At 33.3% G+C, this 22,627-nt stretch overlaps 1 protein-coding gene across 1 annotated transcript in view; it reads right to left on the bottom strand.

Annotated features, from left to right (window-relative positions):
• Positions 1–278: 278 nt before the first annotated feature.
• LOC149802865 (uncharacterized) overlaps positions 279–22,627 on the bottom strand; it is an 85,947-nt gene continuing 63,598 nt past the window's right edge. The window contains exons 17-20 of the mRNA XM_089952310.1: positions 20,935–21,017; positions 16,754–16,820; positions 13,228–13,252; positions 279–5,576 (exon numbers count right to left, since the gene is read on the bottom strand). Coding sequence (XP_089808436.1) covers positions 5,542–5,576; positions 13,228–13,252; positions 16,754–16,820; positions 20,935–21,017 — 210 coding nt within the window. The 3' untranslated portion in view covers positions 279–5,541. The remainder of the gene's footprint in view (positions 5,577–13,227; positions 13,253–16,753; positions 16,821–20,934; positions 21,018–22,627) is intronic.

Here is a 22,627-nt window from a genome sequence, read left to right as displayed (position 1 = left end):
GTACTTCATTCAGCAGAAAATGAAAAAATCTAATGTACATGAAATAAATGCCATTGTGTAAACAAGATAACTCAGTGTGAGCCATGGACCATAAGCAGGTGTTGTTGGCATTGTTGTAATATCAGTTCCATACTTCAATTTTCCAGGCAGAAAACACTGTAATTACCTGTGACTGGCAACAATTTCCATGTAATAATGGGCAATAGTAAAATAGTCTCATGTAAAAAAAATATCAGAAGTTATTGTTTGTTTTGGTAAAATAATGTGATAATGCAAAATTTTTGTGAATGTTCAGTGAAATCATATTTATTTGAAATTAAAATGAAAAGTAACATTAAAAATAAACCTCTGTATAAACTTAAAATATACTCAGTCTTTGAAACTGATAGTAATGGTGAAATAACAAAATTATTTCTAGTAATGGTAAAGTAATAAATTATTTCTATGACATGAAATATGGACATAACAAATAAGTATTAACAGTTAATAACAAATAAGTATTAACAGTTACAGGCTTCTCTGCTTGACTATTAATAAGGTATGTAAACAGAGCTCAACTGACACCAGTCATAATTTAAAACATATAACTAGATCATCTTAAAAATTACTGTACGGTCACACAAAACTGTAAATAAACAGGGCTAATTAAAATCCTAATTAGAACATAAATAGGTACATTGTGCCTTCAGGTGTACATAATGATCACCATTGAACTACCCATGATTCCAGATTTAGGGCATGAGTATGGTTTGTTTACAATAATAGTTGTTGTTTATCAAACCTAATATTTCCTTGTCAGTCTATATTGTGATTTAATTTGTGCAAAAATTTACATACAAACATGCAAACATTCTAATGTAAAAAACAAAACATGATATTATCACTCACAACCTATTGTTGTTGTTGTTGTTGTTGTTGTAGTGTTTAACGCCATTTTTCAGCACAAGATAGACTATACATGGCGACCAGTATTAATGGTGGAGGAAGAACCTGGGAAAACCCCGGAAAGAACTACTGACTCATGAGAAGCTACCAGCAAGCTTTCTCACATACCAACATTGGCTGAGCCTGAGACTCGAACCCAAGCAGACAGAATTGTGATAGCAGCGATCCGTAACGGTAAGCGCTTTAGACCAATTGGCCACTCGGGGCCCCCTCACAACTCTATAATGACAATTTTACTGGTATACCTGCATGTGACTTTACAAGTATGTCAAGTAGTTTTATATTGTACCAACACCTATATATAATATGAAATGAGAGCCAAGCAAGCAACAATTTAAAAGTTCATTTTTGTTTAAATCAAAGACTTTGTTCAATAAGCACATACATGTAATAAGTTTATATAAATAAAGTAACACTTATCCCAAAAAAAGAGCAGGAAGTATACATACATAAGAAACAACAAAAGATGTACATTCCCTAAGAAACAAATGAGTATCACAATTTTCAAAGTGAATTGTTATTTTAAGAAACACATGATATGAACCAAGATCTGATGCTGATATATCAAATGGCATAATCCCAGATGCTAATATATCAAATGGCATAATCCCAGATACTAATACATCAAATGGCAAAATCCCAGATCCCAATATATCAAATGGCATAATCCCAAGACCTCAACCAGTGATGTAACCTAAGGGCTGGAATGGCACAAGATGTAAAGAAAGGATATGATTTTGTTAAATGTTTCAAAAGGATGACCCCAAACAATACCACAAGAAAGTGGCATACTGTTTGAATCAATGGCCCCCCATCCAAGGACATTATGAGCTGAAATGTTACAAGATCATGGGTGTTAATCATGCAATGATATTATATTCCAAGTATGCATTGACTTTGATAAGACTTTACTAAATGACTACTACTATTACTACTACTAATAATAATGATAATTTTTATTATTATAAAATTAATCAGGAAGTGTCCTATTTCTTTACTGTATGGCACCTCTAAGGGACATAGCATCTGGGCAATAGTAGTAAAGAAAGGGAAGTATGGGGTCACATAAGAATCAAACAATGGGTGAGTGGGTGGGATTAGGATTTTTAACGTAGCTTTAAAAAATTTCAGTCATATCACTATGATGTCTGCAGTGTGGCAGTTTATAGTGATGTCTAGCACTAGGGCATCATGCCACAGACACGTAGCATGATGTCCCACAGTGTCACATTATCCTGACACCAGGCCGACCAGTCCTAACACTAACCTCTTAATGCTGAGCACCAAGTGAGGCAGCTGTTAGTACCATTTTTGTAAGTCATTGGTATCCCTCGGCCGGGGTTCGAACCCACGACCTCCCACTTCCGAGGCGGATGCTCTAACCACTAGGCCACTGGAGTGGTAATCAAACAATGAAATGAATTGAGTGAGAAGGTATTGAAAAACAAAAAGTGTCCTACTTTGGACCGCATGCTCCATGCTGCAAGACAACTTGGGGAAACAACACTGTATATGGAGAATGTATAATTAGGACATAACATTCAGATTTGTAGTGTACTGGACAAAAAAATTGATTAAAACATTAGTAGAAGGCACAAAAAAAGAAACCAAAAGGTGTCTTAGTTACTGATCCTCAAGGCCCCATCAAGGGTCTTGACCCAAAGGGTAGGAGTAATAAACCCATAAGGTTAATCACTGATCCTGTTAGATTTCAAAGATTAAATGATTTGCTTATGGAAAAATAAATGAAACACACACACACACACACACACACACACACACAATGTAACAAAATATAATCATTTGACTAAAATGACACTTAACTGTTCTTGACATGTTCTGTATAGGCTAAGTGTGAGAGGTTTGTACTATTGACTACCTGATAATCTGTACTTGGTCAAACTAGAGATACTGGTGACAAAACATACATCTTGTAAAGTTTGGTGAAGACAACTTTTCTACGACTCAAGTCACTGCATAAATGTAAATACCCCATTTTCACCACTGAATTCAAAATCTGAAATCAATCACCCTCCCCCCCCATCTGAGAGCTACTTAAAGTCTGCACAATTCAAAGTTGTGCTCTGCAGGACTCCTTTCATTTTATCCTATTATGTAAGTTTCAGTTTTACTGTATATACTCCTGTGCAGTGTAAGACTATTGATTAAATTAGCTATTGCTGGTATGTTGCTTTACAGAGATCTGGGAAGCATAAATTTTAATTGCACAGACGTTGGTGCTAGCTTCAATCAAGTACATGTATTGTATTGTGACCCATCAAATGAAGAAAAAAAGTTTATTTTTTCAAACGTTAAAATTAGTGTCTATGGAAAATTAATTTGTGGTCTGAGCTTTACAAAGAAAGTTCCTATATGTTAAATCCTTGCTAAACGAGGTACAAATGCTGCTACATGTTTGCATACTGCCTGTAATGGTCTATTTATCAAACGATATAAAAACAACACACTAACCTTCTCTGACTTGATGAAATGTGATTTTTAAAATGTAAAAATCTAATTATTCTGGACCAAAAACAGATTCAGTATGACTATCCTGTGACACACATTGAAAGAGGTAATAATATTTTTCTCTCAACAACTTGATCTCATAAATGTAATGAGAAAATCAATATAACAATGGTTTTTTGTATGTTTTGTTTGGCACACCTTTCAAAACAAATTTTCAGCAAATGATAAAATATAGTAAATTTTGCACCACACATTCCACTTGAAAACTGCATTTTTGAATGATTGTGGAAAATGGTAGTTATACCAGGAAAATACAACAATAAGAAATAATGGTCATCCATAGCTATATGATAAAAATACACAATTGGGGTACTGTATAATTCATCAGGTAATTTAACAGAATTTTGGGAATATTTTGCTTTTTTTATATTAATTTTTCTCCATGTTATTATGAGTGGATACCCAGTTTGTGGCTGTTGATTAATGTAGCTTTTACAAGTGTCCCATTTTGGGTCATTTATCTAAAAAGATGCAATAAAAAATGCATATTGATTGCTCAGAAGGTTATAAGCACTAATCATAAAGTACACTGTACAGCATTTGCTCATCCAGTGCAAAATAGTTTTCTTTTGTCAAATGTAAACATGTATGTCTATGAAAATGAACTAGTGGTCTGAGCCCTTGAGTAACATTGACCTTGGCCTATGGATCTTGCCATTAATTTTAAACTCCCAAAGACATCCAGCCCTTGAGTAACAGTGACCTTGACCTATGGATTTTGCAATTAATTTTAAACACTCAAAGACATCCAGCCCTTGAGTAACAGTGACCTTGACCTATGGATCTTGCAATTAATTTTAAATGCTCAAAGACCTCCAGCCCTGGAGTAACAGTGATCTTGGCCTATGGATCTTGCAATTAATTTTAAACACTCAAAGACATCCAGCCACAAAATTTACATTTTATGCAATTCTTCATTGCTACATTTTTAATTTTACCTTCAGTTGCCACCAGTGCACAGCCACTATTGTGCTGAGGTGCCATAAAATGTTACTACATACATGTACAAATATTTGACCATTGTTGTTGTCTGAATATTTTCAATCAAGAGGATTAAAGTTTTCAAACAATTAGCTATACATTATATAAGGCATGGATAATACAATTATTACATGCTGGTATATGGCACACAATCCAAAATATGGAACAAAAAAGCCTACTATGACATTCTCTACAAAATCTAGAAGATACAGAGTCATATTTATGTAAACTCCTACCAATATCAACTGGTCAAGAATAATTACGAGTGCAGGGTTGAAATGATTTGTACAAGATCAGATGGAAGAACAATTCTCTGGAGATACTGCCATTCATGGTCCCTTTTACTATAATTACACACTGCTCTAAATGATCCATGTAATATATTTCTAAATGCTTTTATCTTTTAGATCTTATTTGAGAATTTTTATCAATGTCTGAAACATCATTTTTGAAAATTTACAATTATTTCCTTTCAAACGCATTTCCTATTTTTGTTTTAAATATTAACTCAGTGTGTAAGGATTTCCAAATGAGATAATAATGCTCAGGTTAAATCATTTATCTACACGAGTTGCCTCTTTTGACGTGTAAAATTTATGTGGAAGATCATTAGATCTAGACATTATTACTAGTTTTAGTAAGATCTTAAATTTTTATTACTATTCTTAGTAATACAAACTGAATTTGGCAAAAGAGAACAGACACTAAGCCATGAGGCGTAGTGGGTTTCAAATCCATTCAAGCAAGTAAAAAACATACTTTTCACTTGTAAGAATTTGTTTTTTGCTGGTTATGACAAGAGGTAGGTGTGCAAGAGATCTTATTCTGAGTAAGTAGCAAACTTTGTAGTCACACTATCATCTCGTATCCAGCAGGACAAATAGCAGTTAAAACTTATTTCTTGAGCTCCGATTATCTAGTGCATATAAGTAAGATGTTGAGATTTTAGAAGCCTGGTCCCTAAAGAAGCATTCATTACCATGCACATGAAAACCCAATAATAATTTAAAGACATTTTCTCTTGATGTAGCACTTTCCCGCTCATTGTGATCCTCCAGTATATCATCATCCCAGTTCCCTTTCATGTCATGTCATCAGATGAGTTCTTTCAAACCCTTGAGCTGCAATATTAAGATATCAGATTTGTAAATAAATTTTACTTTTCAATTATATCAGTGCGGTTTTGCTATTAAGGCATAGTTTACTGAATAACACTGGAGTTGTAATGTTACTGAACAACAATTTAATCACAGCTGTCTTAGAACATACATTAGCCAACAGGAGAAATTCTCATATTTGATAAGAAGTAAGTCTTTAAGTCAATGTTTAACATTTTAGAAGAGTAAAAATATGCATTATAATTCTTGATGCTGAAAGACAAAACGTGCATTGAAAAGCTTATTCATTCTGTTTTAATATTTTAACAAGTTCTAATAATTTACACAACAACATCTCCATTGGGCAATGTGGTGACATGTGAAGGTATTTAAGGTACACAAAACTACTTCATCCACAGGAAAACATTGACCTTAGATGGGCAACTAGGTACAGGTTTTTTTTATTATCCTTCCTTTTATGCTTTCCAACATATTTGAATCTATTCATTGTGAATGAAACAAATAAATCTGGCTTTATATCACCACATACCTTAGGACCAATCAGACTATGAGATGAATGCGTATTTAAAGTTTTGTGGCAATCCTCCATGTACTACAGGAAGAGTAGTGAAAAAAATCTGAGCTAACAGATAGATGGATAGATGATGGATGGATGACAAATGGACAGATGATGGATAGATGATAGAGAGATGATGGATGGATAACAGATGGACAGATGATGGATGGATGACAGATGATGGAGGGATAACAGACAGATGGACAGATGATGGTTAGATGACAGACAGATGATGGATAGATAACAGATAATGGATAGATGACAGATGATGGATAGATAACAGACAGATGATGGATAGATAACAGACAGATGATGGATAGATAACAGACAGATAATAGATAACAGACAGATAATGGATAGATGACAGACATATTATGGATAGATAACAGACAGATAATGGATAGATGACAGACAGATGGATAGATAACAGATGGACAGATGATGGATGGATGACTGATGGACAGATGATGGATGGATGACAGACAGATGATGCATGACATCAGCAAACAATACCATAAGCGGGTCCATGACCAACAGACCTAAAAAGTCATGGTTTGCCAATTAGAGACACACCTTATATAAGATGGCTAGATAGGTGAATTTTTAAAATATTTTTCCTGACTTGTGTAAATTTCTATGACGATCTTGTATGGAATTTTGGCATGTTATGGCACAGGCCATGCACTCACTGTTGGAAATTGCAAGATAAACAAGGGTACAAGGTTAAGGGTGTACTGCATGACCATATGGATTACGAACCATTCTCTTAAAGCACTATGTGGCTGCAAGCTAATATTTATCCCTATGAATTGCAACATAAGAATTTTTTTTCTCCATTTTAAGGAAAATATATTTACACAGTATTTCTGTCACCAGTCATAACCATGCCACATCTGCACTTAGTAAATCCACTCACTAAAAATTCATCAGTTTGGAAATAAACATTTTTGTGATGTTCATACAAGTCTGTTTTGATTTCTCTTTTACTTCATGGTTTCTGGCATTGGATCAAAGTCTTTTACACCAACAACAGTAAGATTTATTCTCACAAGCTCATGTCAACAATCAGCCTGCATCACAGCTAAGTTTTGATAATTTTGTGTGTGAAAATCCATGCTCACACTTCAAGCTTCACAATGAAAGCACCTGTGAAATTTCTATCAAATGAATCATGTTCAGGTACTGTACTTTGACTGGAACCAGCTTTGTCATTAATTCAGTTACTAACAGTCTCCAATAATTGTTTTATGCCATGTACTTGGGAATCCCCTGCTCTATACTTCATGGGCACTGATGATTGCATCCCTGTTCACTCTCAGTTGAACAAAATGGTTGATCGAAGTGTCCACATGATCATAACCAAGCTGTAACATGACACTAACATCTGCAGGAAAAGTGTTTGACTCAGAGTGAATGCAATCAAAATCATATAGTCTATGAATCTATCATTTACATTTGGGTGAATATCTTTTATGCATATTACTGCATTTCTGGGAAGTCACTGTCACATGATGAACACTTCAGTTCTATCCCTTTTCATTTATCACTGTTGCACATGGCAGAGAAGCCCAAACTGGGGTGTATCTCCAAGGCACACAAATTCCGGTGATGTGAAAAATCCATTAACATGTTGCTTCATGGTAATGCATGGTAACTCTCTTGTCTGCAAACACTGGTTATGGGTTACATATTTCATCCTTAGTATTCATACACTTTGACATAGTGATTAGTGCTCTCAAAAGCCGTACAAATGATATTATTGTGTTATTTACATTTAATATGTATTGTTTGTCAGCTTTTCTTAATGATATATGTTATATAAAACTGTATTTTGTACTTAACCCATTTCAAAATCAAGTTAATGGTGTACCTGACCAGTGATATTTATTTTCTCAACAACAGAATACATAGTTCAATATTTCTCTATCATTATGGATTAAATATTCAGATTATTATTAACTGTAAACATGTTTACTAGAATCCTAGTCTAGAACATTAAGTGTTCCACTTGGAAATTCCCAAATTTGTTGACAACTGCAAATGTTTTATATGGAAACTGATCTACATCCTAGCTCTATCATTGTGTCTCAGGTTTTTATATCAGTGTTGTTTACTTGAAAAATGTCTTGTTCTTGCCTTAACATCTGAAGTAGAATCAGTCTTATTGTTTTGTTCTGTTTTTAATTTGGATGGTTTTATTTATTTACTCAAATTATTATGTACTGGAATTACAAAGTACTCAATAACATTCTTGACTAAAACTTTAATTTTGAATTATAGTAAATTCAGACAAGGACAATTTGGACTAAATTATTGTGATACATCAAAAGACTGTTAGAACATCACCAAATTCCAGGCCATATCTGAGTCTACAGGCATGTCAACACATTGAATATTACAATTTATTTGGAATACCAATGGAATTCAATTGGAACATCATATATTTAGACTTGTGACTGATCTTTTAAGACTATTTGGGATTTAACTCAAAATATTGTAAGTTCTTTTTTAATTTTTCACTTTGTATTCTAAAATATTTTTTTTGTTGAATTTTACAAAACTTGTTCGTTTTCGCACTTTTCCGTTACTTAATTTAAGACCATAGAGTTGTAACAATTTTCTCATTTAGGCATATATAGGCCTATCAAATAACAATAAAACTGCTTAGAATCACAAACACACATTTTTACTGAGCAACTGATCTTGGAAATTTACTTCTCGATTTTTCACTAAAGGGTTAACTTGCCCTTCTCTACACATATTTAACCAGCCAACTGTGAGCAGTATAGCCATCAGGCAGTTGGGCTGTATCAAGTTTAGTCAATGACCCTTCTAATATTTTTCAAAGAACATGAATATATATATATATATATATATATATATATATATATATATATATATATATATATATATATATATAATCTCACTGACTAAACATCAGACTCCTGTTGTGACACAAAGAGGCAATGACAATGAGCTCTGCAATTGTCAGAACACTTAATGAGATCTATATTAATAATATGGTCTGATATAACATTTTTAAATAAAATTTTAGTGGTCATTTTTTGCTGAACTTGATACTGAACCATTGATTGATTGCAATTAAGTAATGACTATAAACATTATATTGGATCATATTTGATGAAATGCTCATACCAATAAAATATATAATTATTAGAGGTGCATGGTATTACCTTGACACTAGTTTACAGTGGTATTTTCTTCTGGTGGTATATACCCAATGAGTTTTTCAATGTACCAGTACATCAGTAGTTTCCATCAGGAAAGAATGTATGAAAATTCCTTAGGAATCTTGTGCTGGCACCCCACTCAAAGTTTCCCTGCCTATTATATCAACAGTGTAGCTTGAGAACAGTAGGCTTCAGTATCAACACTTCCTATTTTATACCAACTTGCTGTCTAGTGTCAGCACAGTGTTTTTCACAGTATCTGCTATAGTGTAAGAGTGATCATGCCACTTTAGTTACAGTTTTTAGATTTGTAACTTACAAACAAAAAACTATCTCACCTCTGCATCGGTTCAAGTCTCGGATTCGGCCAATGTGGGTATGTGAGAAAGCTTGCCAGTAGCTTCTTGTGGGTTGGTGGTTCTTTCCGGGGTTTTCCCAGGTTCCTCCTCCACCACTAATACTGGCCACCATGTATAGCCTATCGTATGCTGAAAAATGGCATTAAACCCCACAACAACAACAACAAACAAAAACGTGCCAGGCACCTGCCTCTGGAGATTGAATTGTTGCTCCCTAAAATAGCTGCAGCATACCATGGTATATGTCGCAGTATGTTCAGTTGTTGTTGTTGTTGTTGTAGGGTTTAACGCCATTTTTCAGCACACGATAGGCTATACATGGTGGCCAGTATTAATGGTGGAGGAAGAACCTGGGAAAACCCCGGAAAGAACCACCGACCCTCGAGAAGCTACTGGCAAGCTTTCTCACATACCCAAATTGGCCGAATCCGAGACTCGAACCCAATGCAGACAGAGGTGAGATGACAGTGATCCATAACGGAGAGCGCTTTAGACCACTCGGCCACTCGGGGCCCCCGCAGTATGTTCAGAAATACTGCAGTATTCTTTTGCGGTACAAATGTTTTTGGTGGTACCCAGCTCTATTAATTATACCTGTGAACTGGCTCCAGTTACTCTAAACCTCTCAACATTGAATGTTTTCTACTTTTATGTATATTTTATTTAATTTATATTTGATTTAATTGTTTGTTTGTTACTTTACATTTTTGTTTTATTCCATTACATGCTATTGCAATGTACCTTTATTTACTGGATTAGACATTTTCCAGAAATTTATTTTCCAGAAATTCAGTTCAGTTTGACCTGACTATTTTTCGTGCACACCTAATAATTGAAACTTTGTATCTAATGCTGACCTAGTTCCTGACCTTGATTCAGAATCAGTAAGAGTTGAAGTAAACAGCTTTTTTATAAAAAAATTTAAAATTCTTTCTCAAAGTATGATTCATAAAGTGAAGTTGAGGCCATACTTGGAGTATGTGACAAATAGCATGTAGCAATTGTTTCAAACTCTGGTTTTTCCAGTGCACTGACCCATATCCGGGCATGTGTTTTGCGCTGTAGCTAGATTTATTATTGATGTATTGAGAAAGAATAGTCATTCTTGCCATAACACTTGAGAAGTTAAAGTGTTTTATGTTGTGACCAGTTTTTTTGGTTAATTATTTTGTTTTCTTAAAATTATTTGGATGCCAAGAGATTATTTTTTCCTGGAAATACTTGTGTTCTAAATTAATTCTTGGACAAGGACAGTTATAGAAATTTACACAGAATTCAAACAATGGAATATTATTTTCTGTGATTCAACAAAGAACTGTTGACAAATCAGTATGACCCTGACCAGAGCATACATCATCTTCCATTCTGGATTTCATCAGGATTTGAACTCGGTTTCATTAGGATTTGTAATTATTAGGACTTCTTTTTTTTAATTCTTGGATTATTCTTGGATTATTTTTGGATGTGATTAGTAGAACTGTAAGTTCTTTTTCTCATTGTTACCTTGTTTTTCTAGGGAAATAAATTATTTGTTAAATTTTACAAAGCTTGTTGTCTTCACTCTTTTCTTGTTACATTTTGTAAGCGCCTAAATGTAACACTACCTAAAATTGAGACTTTCTAATATTTTTCTTATTACTTAGCATTAATCTTGTATTCTGGATTGGGTTAGGTAGCTATTCAAAATTAAATTCCAGTAATAAAGTCATAAATTCAGCATAAAATTGTCTTCTTTTAAGTCTGAGGAAAACTGAGGATTCCACATTGGCACTCTTTAAAATGAAGATTAAAAATATTCCCAGGAAATTTGGAATGATGCATTTTTCTACTATGCTTTCAAATACCTCCATCTCTCAATGCAAGCACAATATGGTCATAAGCATTGTAAACAGGGTGAAGTAAAATGATCTCAGTTTAGGAAAAAACAGGACAGACTGATTAAAACTGTGGCCTGGGTACTGGCTTATCCATTATCTGGATGGCTTCCTCACCCTATTCCATTACCATCAATGATTGTACAGCTTTTAAGCCATATTTTTCTCCTGAAATATCTGCTGTGAATTCATGGACTTCAAAATTCTTTCCTTTTTCTAATTCATATATTGTGCACATACAATCTTCATAATCAGTTTTATACATTTACAGGACCACACCATTTCCTGACCTAATGCTTACAGTTAGAAACCTTTTATAACATCGACATTCCTTGAACATGATCACAACCATCTTACCAGGTCTCTTTTATTAAGCAACTAACTAACTTTTTACAATGTTACCACATCAGTTCTCCACAGTAATACATAATGGGTCATCCACATCCTCCCCTTGTCAGCATCAATTTTGCACATGGCACATGCCTTCCAGAACATATGATTCAGCAATGAAAGACTTATAAATAAAGTCAAATTGCCCCAATAACTGGAATATGGTGCAGACCAGAGACAAATTTTCTTAGGGTTGCAGGGTTTTAGCTGGGTCAGTTGTTAACGGGCAAAACAAAACTTTTTCAAATGTAGAACTCAGTGAAAAAACCTAAATAGATTCAGTCCTGGCATATGATAAGAAAATATATATTAAACATCAAAATCAAATGCCTGATCAACCAAGATTCAATGAGTATATAATAAACAGTGATACCATACAACTCAGTCTTTCCAGCAACTTTTTCTGAAAATGTAGGGATAAGTTTAAAGTAGGAAAAATGGAGAGCAATTGGGATATTCTATATAAAAAAATATAGCCTGAAACTTACGTAAATTATTGACAAAATTAAACCCTCACTTGATTTACCTCTGCAAATGTGAAACAACCCTACTCACATGCATGTACTAGCATTTCTTTAGTCCAGACTGTTGCCATAGTCTTAAATACCCAGATTCACTTCACAGAGACCATATCTGGATTAACTTAAACACCCAGATTCACTTCACAGAGACCATATCTGGATTAATTGAAACACCCAGATTCACTTCACACAGACCATATCTGAATTAACTTTAACACCCAGATTCACTTCACAGAGACCATATTTGGATTAACTTAAACACCCAGATTCACTTCACAGAGACCATATCTGAATTAACTTAAACACCCAGATTCACTTCACAGAGACCATATGTGGATTAACTTAAACACCCAGATTCACTTCACATAGACCCTATCTGAATTAACTTAAACACCCAGATTCACTTCACAGAAACCATATCTGGATTAACTTAAACACCCAGATTCACTTCACAGAGACCATATCTGAATTAACTTCACTGTGGCTGCTTATATAGTGCAACTGATTTTCAACATAAAATTGAAACAAGCTGAGACAGAAGGGCCATTTCAGAAAAGGTAGGGAAAAATAGGGTGTCTGAAAAACTGTAGGATAAAGTATAAAAAATAGTAAATACCAGGGCTGTTCAAAAGACTGAATGACTCCAAATGGAGCACAGTAAACATCATACACCTGTACATGGGTACTGCATGATATAACAGTATCATACCTTGAGAAAATGCTATCTTTGTATAAAAATGACTGGAAGGCAGTCTTTACTCACCTATGGTACAAAGTATGACTCGTACCTATAAAAAGAAGACAAAAGCATGATCAAAATCAGTGGCCATTCTTTTCTTATTTGCCAGTTTGTTCAGAATTGTAGATATTATGAATTCCAAGCTGGGAAATATATTGCTCGCAAAGGTAAGAAACATAACTTGATACAGCATGGCACATGATCATTATTATTTGTATATTAACTGGTTTTAAGCATGTCTGAAAGAAAACCCCTCAAAATTGATTTTTTTCCCCTCCCTTCAAAATGACAGGACATAAGGTATCAATTAGTGAAGAAATCTGATAGAAATGGTTCATTAAAATGTTTCACATACTGCAATAATAAAAAACATAACAAGCACATTTTAAAATTGATTGCAGCTTTTCTAAAAATACCATCAACATTAGTATCAACATTGAGAAAGCTGTAGCATCATGTGTCTTCCATTATGGATCATTTTAATCCTTATATGGAAGGTAAATCTTCTATCAAACATATTTCCTAATATTTTAGGTTTAAAATTACTTGAAAATTAAAAGTTCCTAATGACCCTGACATTTTCTTCTCTGATTATCCAAGATAGAATTAATTCAATAAATTAATCACAATACATGCATCCACAAATATTTGCATTTTAATAATCTGAAAATATTAAAATGAATATTACTCAATACAAAATTAAGTATCCATCAATGTTGTTTACCTTGGGTGTTTACTAATATCTATTGCTTCCATTTTTGTGCGAGTCTGAACAACCAGTATTCGTACAGTAAAAAGTTATGAGCGACCTCTGCTATGAGCAACCAACTGTCATTTCCAACTACAATTATAATGCACAGATCGATTTTATTATATAAATGCTCTGTCATGAGTGACCACTTGCTGAACGTGTCCAGCGACTGCAATGTCTTGGCAAAATATGCATCTTGATACTGCTATGAAATGACTGTATCGCAAGAACAAGGATAAACTCCAACAATTTTTATTTAATCCCTGTACCAATGACCGCTCATACTGTTCTAAAAAAAAAAAAACTAGGCTGGCTACCAATATCTGCAATTTTGTAGGTATGCTTATACTTATGCTGTTTTAAAGTTTTTGTTGTAAACCCGACTTGGATTATTCAATAGTCTGGTTCCCTGCTTTGTATGCTCCCTGCGTTGTTCTCTGCTATTCATATAGAGGAGGGCAACACAGACAGCATACAAAGCAGGGAACCAGACAAATTATTACCGCACTTAGCCTGCTTCCCGGCCTTATTGAAGATCATGTGTATGAGTAGGACCCAGCATCCCTATGAACGACCGTATCGTGAGAACAGACAGACACCACTGACCTATATGTAATCAATTGTTACAATGACTGCTTGATTAGTAATGACTGTTCTGAAGAAAAAAACAAGCACAAAAAAGATTAATAATAACAACAACAGAACAATCAAAAACAAAAACAAAAAAAGGATTGTGGCTACAGTGATAGATGCTACAATGCTACAGTCTGTAAACCAGGCTAATGTACGTCATGAATTGCCAAATATTGATGATGTGGTCAAGTACATTGTTTGTCTTTGGAGTTAATCCGTATTGCCTTGGGGTGAAAAAGATCATTGTCTATTAAACCAACAAGAGACAAACATTTGTGGGATTTGATTGATAGTGTCCAAGACTTGTGATGTTTGTTCCCCCAGTGTTAAGTGATTACATCCCAATCAAAGCTGTTGTCTATTCAAGTTGGTGTGACTGGGTTACTCACTTTGTTGATAGAGTTAATCCCTGTATGTCTTCTTTGAATGAAGCCATTCACTTTTGTCTCCGAGTAAATGGTTTTGTTTCTGGATGGGATAATTTTTTCTTTTATTTCTTTAATTGTTAATTGTGTAATGCACATGTATAGATTTTTTCATATTTTCCCAGAGCCCAGTCAAAACTGTTTTTATGTTTGATATTACAAATGTGCACTTATAATGTTAACACCTAGTATCTTAATAACAATGGACGAACCTCCAACCAAAAAATATACAAATTTTAAGGCTGGAGAAAATAATTATTGTAACTGAAAGAAGTGAGAAGGAGCGGGCCACTCGCAAAAATATGGTTAAACATCGAAAAAAATTTTTTTAAAGTTCTTATAAAGGAAAATGAGTAAATCAGAAACGATTCCATATGCTAATTATGTGATCTTCAAATGTAAATGTGATTTCATGCTTAATGATAGAAGTATATCTTTATTGCTATATAATTTTGTTTTTAGATGAATGCATACAATATTTTAGCAAGAACTATTAATAAAGAATAGAATATTTGTACAGTGATTGTGGTTATTTTTCTTGAAATTGTTCTGAAACTGGACCATGGAAACTGGTCTTTTTGTACAAACCTGCTATGAGAGACCACCTGTCTTGAGCGACCATTTTTTGATGGCAGAAGGGGAGGTCTCTTATAACAGGTTTTACTGTATTATATTTTATGTTTACCTGAGTAAGACTATTTGGTTCGATGCAATGAAAATTTTATTTCGATTTATATTTTCCTTTTTCATAAGCCAGATCTAATTCCCAAGTACTATTTTCTAAGTTATGTGCCAGTGTAAGTGGACCAATAAACCCTATGCTTGTAAAGGCAACACCCACTTTTTTTTCCTAGGTGATAATTGTTTCATTAAGCCACAAATCGGACACTCTTACATTCTTACAACTCCTTGTGTCCATTTGACCATAATCCTTCATCTTGTAAAGACAGACCCTGCTTTGTTTCCCCAATTGACAACCCTTTGATCAAGAGATAAATTAGATATTTGTCTACTGCCAAGTACAGTCCAATATTCAGTTAACAAAAGGTGCTTATATGAACTCAACATGATGATGCCACACAATTAAAACCTGTTCTTTTGCAATGATTTTACAGACTATATGATTAAAATGTCACTTACACATAGTCATACATACAAATTATATATTGACAGCTGACATATATATGTATAAAATATATAAATTCTTTTTACAATTTTATATAATGCCATAGCATTAAGGTCACTGGGATAAAAATCATCTAATTAATCAAGTAACTTTCTTTAATCAGTCTGTTCATTTCTTCATGCACAATATTGATTTCGATAAAAGAAAACTCACATAGTGATTATTTGTATTAAAATTCATTGAAACATCAGAGGAGAACTGAGTCCATGCAATTTGTTACATGAAAGTGGTGATTATTCATTTTTCTTAGAAACTTGTTGAAGTGTTTGTCCAACATACTGCATGTTACATTTTGTACAGGTTAACAGATAAATTACATCAGTTCATACGATGTCAGTGTTATAATGCAAAATAAAAAAATCTTTTGTTCTGGAGGTACTAAAATAGGTACATTCTCTAATATCTATAGAATGAGAGCACCAACATCTGTTACACTTAGATGATGAAAAACATCTCTTTATATTTTCATGCATATCAGCTGATGTAATTTATCTGATAACCTGTTGGGGAATCTGCTGAATAAATAATTATAAAATATCAGATTAATATATATACCTCTTCCTCTCCTGAGGCCTGGAAGACATGGCATTGGAAATTCTCGGCAAAGCTGCAATATGTTTCTCTGAAAACAACCAGGATGCAAAGAATTTTCTATATTCATAATCAAACACAGAGTTACCCATATTAAGAAAACCCACAATTAAATGCATTCTAACATGAAGTTAGAGTTACCTGTATTCTAACACAGCAAGCATTATTTACACTAAGAGTTACATGTATTTTAACAAACAATTACTTACATGTATTTAAAACACGTTAAGATAAAGATAAATGTCATTGTAAAATTATAATTCACTGTTATAACTTTAAGGCAAAATAAACAGGACTATAGAACTATTTGCAATATCATGTTAGCTAAACAGAAAACAAAGAATGGTTATGTACACTTAACATCTTCAAACGCTGGATTCAAGCTGCTCGTATTTAATGAAAAGCATTTTGCCCAGGAATTGTGCTAACTAAATTTGCAATAAAGCTGCAATAAAGCTGACAATACTGTCCATCAATAATTTTTTTGTATCTTTGGAAGATTTTTTAATAGAGAAAACCTTCTATGCACATGAAAAAGTACATCTGCAATTAGAATACCTTTCCCTTGATGTGCATGAAGTCAACATTGCATTCCTGCAACATAAAACTCCACTTTAATAATCTATGATTTGTTTTTTCATCTTGCCAGTGAAACTAAGGGGGGTTGTGATCACTGAATAAAATAATCAGAGAAGGGGCTGATTATACACCTCAAAGTGCCGCAAAGCCAAACATTCCTTCTCCACTGTGGAATATTTTCTCTGGTTTAGAAAAATAGAACACTGGATGATCAACACCATTTTTGTCTCCTTGAATCAATACTCCACTGACTACAGCATCAGTTGCGTCAAGAGACATTTTAAATGATTGGCTGAAATTTGGAGCTGAAAGAATTGCTATGCTCTTATCCAATACCTACAATCATTAAAAAAACCCAACAAATAATACAAAGTAAATGTACATAACACCTAGAAATACTATGTGATAAGCTCTGCTTTATCAGCAGGTGTCTTCCTTCTGTCAAATCTAAGCCATCCACAACTTTTGTCATGGTAAAAGGCATAGAATGCAAGATATTTTTCAAACACCATTTCTCTCCCTTTAGTCTTGATGACCTTGACCTTTGACCAATGGTCCCCAAACTTGATATGTGCATTTCTTGTCTCTAAGGCAAGTAATCCACAAAGTCTAGCCATGGTTTGTGGTGTGGAACTTGTTATTCTGTCGATATCAATTTTTATTTGGAGCATATTTGATCCTGACTTTTGACCTTTATACCCCAATTAGCAAGGTGTCTTCTCTGTCTCAAATAACGTGCTGTTAAAAATAGCAAACAAGTACAGTCACAATGGCAAGCCATCTACAAATTTTAATCACATCTTGATATAGCCAAAATTATGTTAAAAGTGCCATTAACACCAAAAACAATCATTGTGTCAAAGTCATCCACAAAAATTAGTCAAAGCATGTAGTACAGGGCTGAAATATTTTCATGTATTCCTTGATTCGAGGCATGTAGTACATGAATTAAATAATTTTGTGTATTCCTTGATTCAAGGCATGTAGTACATGAATTAAATAATTCTGTGTATTCCTTGATTCAAGGCAAGTGGTATAGGAGTTAAATAATTCTGTGTATTCCTTGATTCAAGGCAAGTGGTATAAGAGTTAAATATTTTTGTGTAATCCTTGATTCAAGGCATGTGGTATAAGAGTTAAATATTTTTGTGTCATCCTTGATTCAAGGTATGTGGTATAGGAGTTAAATATTTTTGTGTCATCCTTGATTCAAGGTATGTGTATAGGAGTTAAATATTTTTGTGTAATCCTTGATTCAAGGTATGTGGTATAAGAGTTAAATATTTTTGTGTAATCCTTGATTCAAGGTATGTGGTATAGGAGTTAAATATTTTTGTGTAATCCTTGATTCAAGGTATGTGGTATAGGAGTTAAATATTTTTGTGTAATCCTTGATTCAAGGTATGTGGTATAAGAGTTAAATATTTTTGTGTAATCCTTGATTCAAGGTATGTGGTATAGGAGTTAAATATTTTTGTGTCATCCTTGATTCAAGGTATGTGGTATAGGAGTTAAATATTTTTGTGTCATCCTTGATTCAAGGTATGTGGTATAAGAGTTAAATATTTTTGTGTCATCCTTGATTCAAGGTATGTGGTATAGGAGTTAAATATTTTTGTGTCATCCTTGATTCAAGGTATGTGGTATAGGAGTTAAATATTTTTGTGTCATCCTTGATTCAAGGTATGTGGTATAAGAGTTAAATATTTTTGTGTCATCCTTGATTCAAGGCAAGTGGTATAGGAGTTAAATATTTTTGTGTCATCCTTGATTCAAGGCATGTGGTATAAGAGTTAAATATTTTTGTGTCATCCTTGATTCAAGGTATGTGGTATAGGAGTTAAATATTTTTGTGTCATCCTTGATTCAAGGTATGTGGTATAGGAGTTAAATATTTTTGTGTAATCCTTGATTCAAGGTATGTGGTATAAGAGTTAAATATTTTTGTGTAATCCTTGATTCAAGGTTTGTGGTATAGGAGTTAAATATTTTTGTGTAATCCTTGATTCAAGGTATGTGGTATAGGAGTTAAATATTTTTGTGTAATCCTTGATTCAAGGTATGTGGTATAAGAGTTAAATATTTTTGTGTCATCCTTGATTCAAGGTTTGTGGTATAGGAGTTAAATATTTTTGTATCATCCTTGATTCAAGGTATGTGGTATAAGAGTTAAATATTTTTGTGTCATCCTTGATTCAAGGTATGTGGTATAAGAGTTAAATATTTTTGTGTCATCCTTGATTCAAGGTATGTGGTATAAGAGTTAAATATTTTTGTGTCATCCTTGATTCAAGGTATGTGGTATAAGAGTTAAATATTTTTGTGTCATCCTTGATTCAAGGTATGTGGTATAAGAGTTAAATATTTTTGTGTCATCCTTGATTCAAGGTATGTGGTATAAGAGTTAAATATTTTTGTGTCATCCTTGATTCAAGGTATGTGGTATAGGAGTTAAATATTTTTGTGTCATCCTTGATTCAAGGTATGTGGTATAGGAGTTAAATATTTTTGTGTAATCCTTGATTCAAGGTATGTGGTATAGGAGTTAAATATTTTTGTGTAATCCTTGATTCAAGGTATGTGGTATAGGAGTTAAATATTTTTGTGTAATCCTTGATTCAAGGTATGTGGTATAGGAGTTAAATATTTTTGTGTAATCCTCGATTCAAGGTATGTGGTATAGGAGTTAAATATTTTTGTGTAATCCTCGATTCAAGGTATGTGGTATAGGAGTTAAATATTTTTGTGTAATCCTCGATTCAAGGTATGTGGTATAGGAGTTAAATATTTTTGTGTAATCCTTGATTCAAGGTATGTGGTATAGGAGTTAAATATTTTTGTGTAATCCTCAATTCAAGGTATGTAGTATAGGAGTTAAATATTTTTGTGTAATCCTCGATTCAAGGTATGTGGTATAAGAGTTAAATATTTTTGTGTAATCCTCGATTCAAGGTATGTGGTATAGGAGTTAAATATTTTTGTGTAATCCTCGATTCAAGGTATGTGGTATAAGAGTTAAATATTTTTGTGTAATCCTCGATTCAAGGTATTTGGTATAAGAGTTAAATATTTTTGTGTAATCCTCGATTCAAGGTATGTGGTATAAGAGTTAAATATTTTTGTGTAATCCTCGATTCAAGGTATGTGGTATAAGAGTTAAATATTTTTGTGTAATCCTCGATTCAAGGTATGTGGTATAAGAGTTAAATATTTTTGTGTAATCCTCGATTCAAGGTATGTGGTATAAGAGTTAAATATTTTTGTGTAATCCTCGATTCAAGGTATGTGGTATAAGAGTTAAATATTTTTGTGTAATCCTCGATTCAAGGTATGTGGTATAAGAGTTAAATATTCCTTGATTCAGTGTTTGAGGGAGGTTAAGTTGAGTAACAGTTAGAAAACAAAATACGGAACACAGAGTTGGACAGGTACATGTCAAAATATTACACACTCTGCTTGATGGTGGGTGTATAAAAACTGATTATCTAATGTCTCTTTTCTAGTCCTATTATTATCTGGAATAATTGCCCATTTTTGCAGATATTGCTATCAAAACGCGTCCTTACCCCGCATTGAAAGCAAAATATTCTTTGGCATCTGTTCTGCGACCACAAGAAGAAATTTCAGTAAACAGATACTGAAATAAGACCTGAAAATAAGAACAGGTTTAATTTAGGTATAATTCCATTTGGAGTAGCTCTGATCTCAGAGGTACACTGGAAATACTAAAATCAATTCATAACAAAGAGAACCCAATAAAATCTGTGAAAAAAATGCACATGGAAAGATAATTATTCCAATTACTTGTACAAGTTTAACAAACTAAAGATAATTCTGATTGTTGACATCAGTTTGCATAAACTACAAAACTGTCTCTAAAATTACAATAAACTTCAAAAGTTCTCACATATACCTCAAAATTTATTCAAAAATAATACAAATATAAATTTACTAAAATAGATATATAAACAACTATGTTTATATCATATCTTGACTGGAAAAGCTATATGTCAAGATCATAACATTCAAACGATATGACAGTTCTTGCTTTAAAAATTATGTAAATTTAAGAACTACATTTCTCTAGACCGCTGACCTTCTGTTGCCCAACACTGTAAGTGCTTTAGAATTGGTGCACAATGCAGAAAAGTCACATTATTGATGGGTTTTTCAAAATATCATTATCACTGCCCATCTCCTCTGTATGACATGGCTGAGTGTTCCTTTTTTGAGACACTTTCACATTTTGAGGAATGTATACATTCATTACATTCTGCTTGACTGATGAAGGCTGACCAAAAAATTTCAGAAACACCGGGACTAACAAAGTTGACCTTCTGCATGTGCTTTGACAGATGTCATAAAACAGGTTCAACCATTTGCTGCTGAAACTTCCTGACTTCTTTGGATGAACATTTTCATCCTTACCACCTCTCTTTATTACTATTTATGATTACTCTTTTATCCCAAGACAATATTTTTTCCAAATTAGATCACATATATAATATGTTAGTGTGCTATAAATCAGAGCAAGATATTTTGACAGATGGAAATTAAACAAAAATGTGATAGGCACCTGCACCAGAACCTTAAATGTTTGGTCACTAATATAACTGCAGTATACCATGGTATCTATCACAGAATATTCAGAAAATTCATGTTAAAAATGTCCTCATAGTATTCAGTTATATATATATATATATATATATATATATATATATATATATATATATATATATATATATATACACACACACACATACATACATACGTACATACAGTGGAATCCCACTATAACGCGATAATTGGGGTCCAAAAAATTGGATCGTGTTAATAGCTGGGTCGCAATAATGCGGGGTTTAACAGTTTTTCAGAAAACAACGCACTGGAACATATATGTTCATTCATGTCTAATGTATATCATGCACTGGGTATCAACACCCTTTACTATCATGCCACTGTGGCATGAAATTCATCCTATAATGCATGTAATTCCAATTAAAAATCACACACAGATTTAAAATATTCAATAATTTTGTTCCAGATCATTGTGTCTGAATTCAACGTCTAATATATAGCATAAACAGAGTATTAACACCGTTTACTTGCTGTCTGATATCGTACCTATTTAATAATTTTGTCACACATCATTATGTGTCTGAATTCAATGGGAAAAATTAACAACAAAATTAGGTTAAGAAAAATGAAGCACATGTATGGTTCATTACGTTCCAGGGTCTCTGAACGGTGTCTGTACAA

The sequence above is a fragment of the Sinohyriopsis cumingii genome, chromosome 3 (assembly GCF_028554795.1).
Source record: "Sinohyriopsis cumingii isolate HCF-2022 chromosome 3, ASM2855479v2, whole genome shotgun sequence".
Taxonomy (NCBI): Eukaryota; Metazoa; Mollusca; class Bivalvia; order Unionida; family Unionidae; genus Sinohyriopsis; species Sinohyriopsis cumingii.
This window is presented reverse-complemented; position numbering and strand designations above follow the sequence as displayed.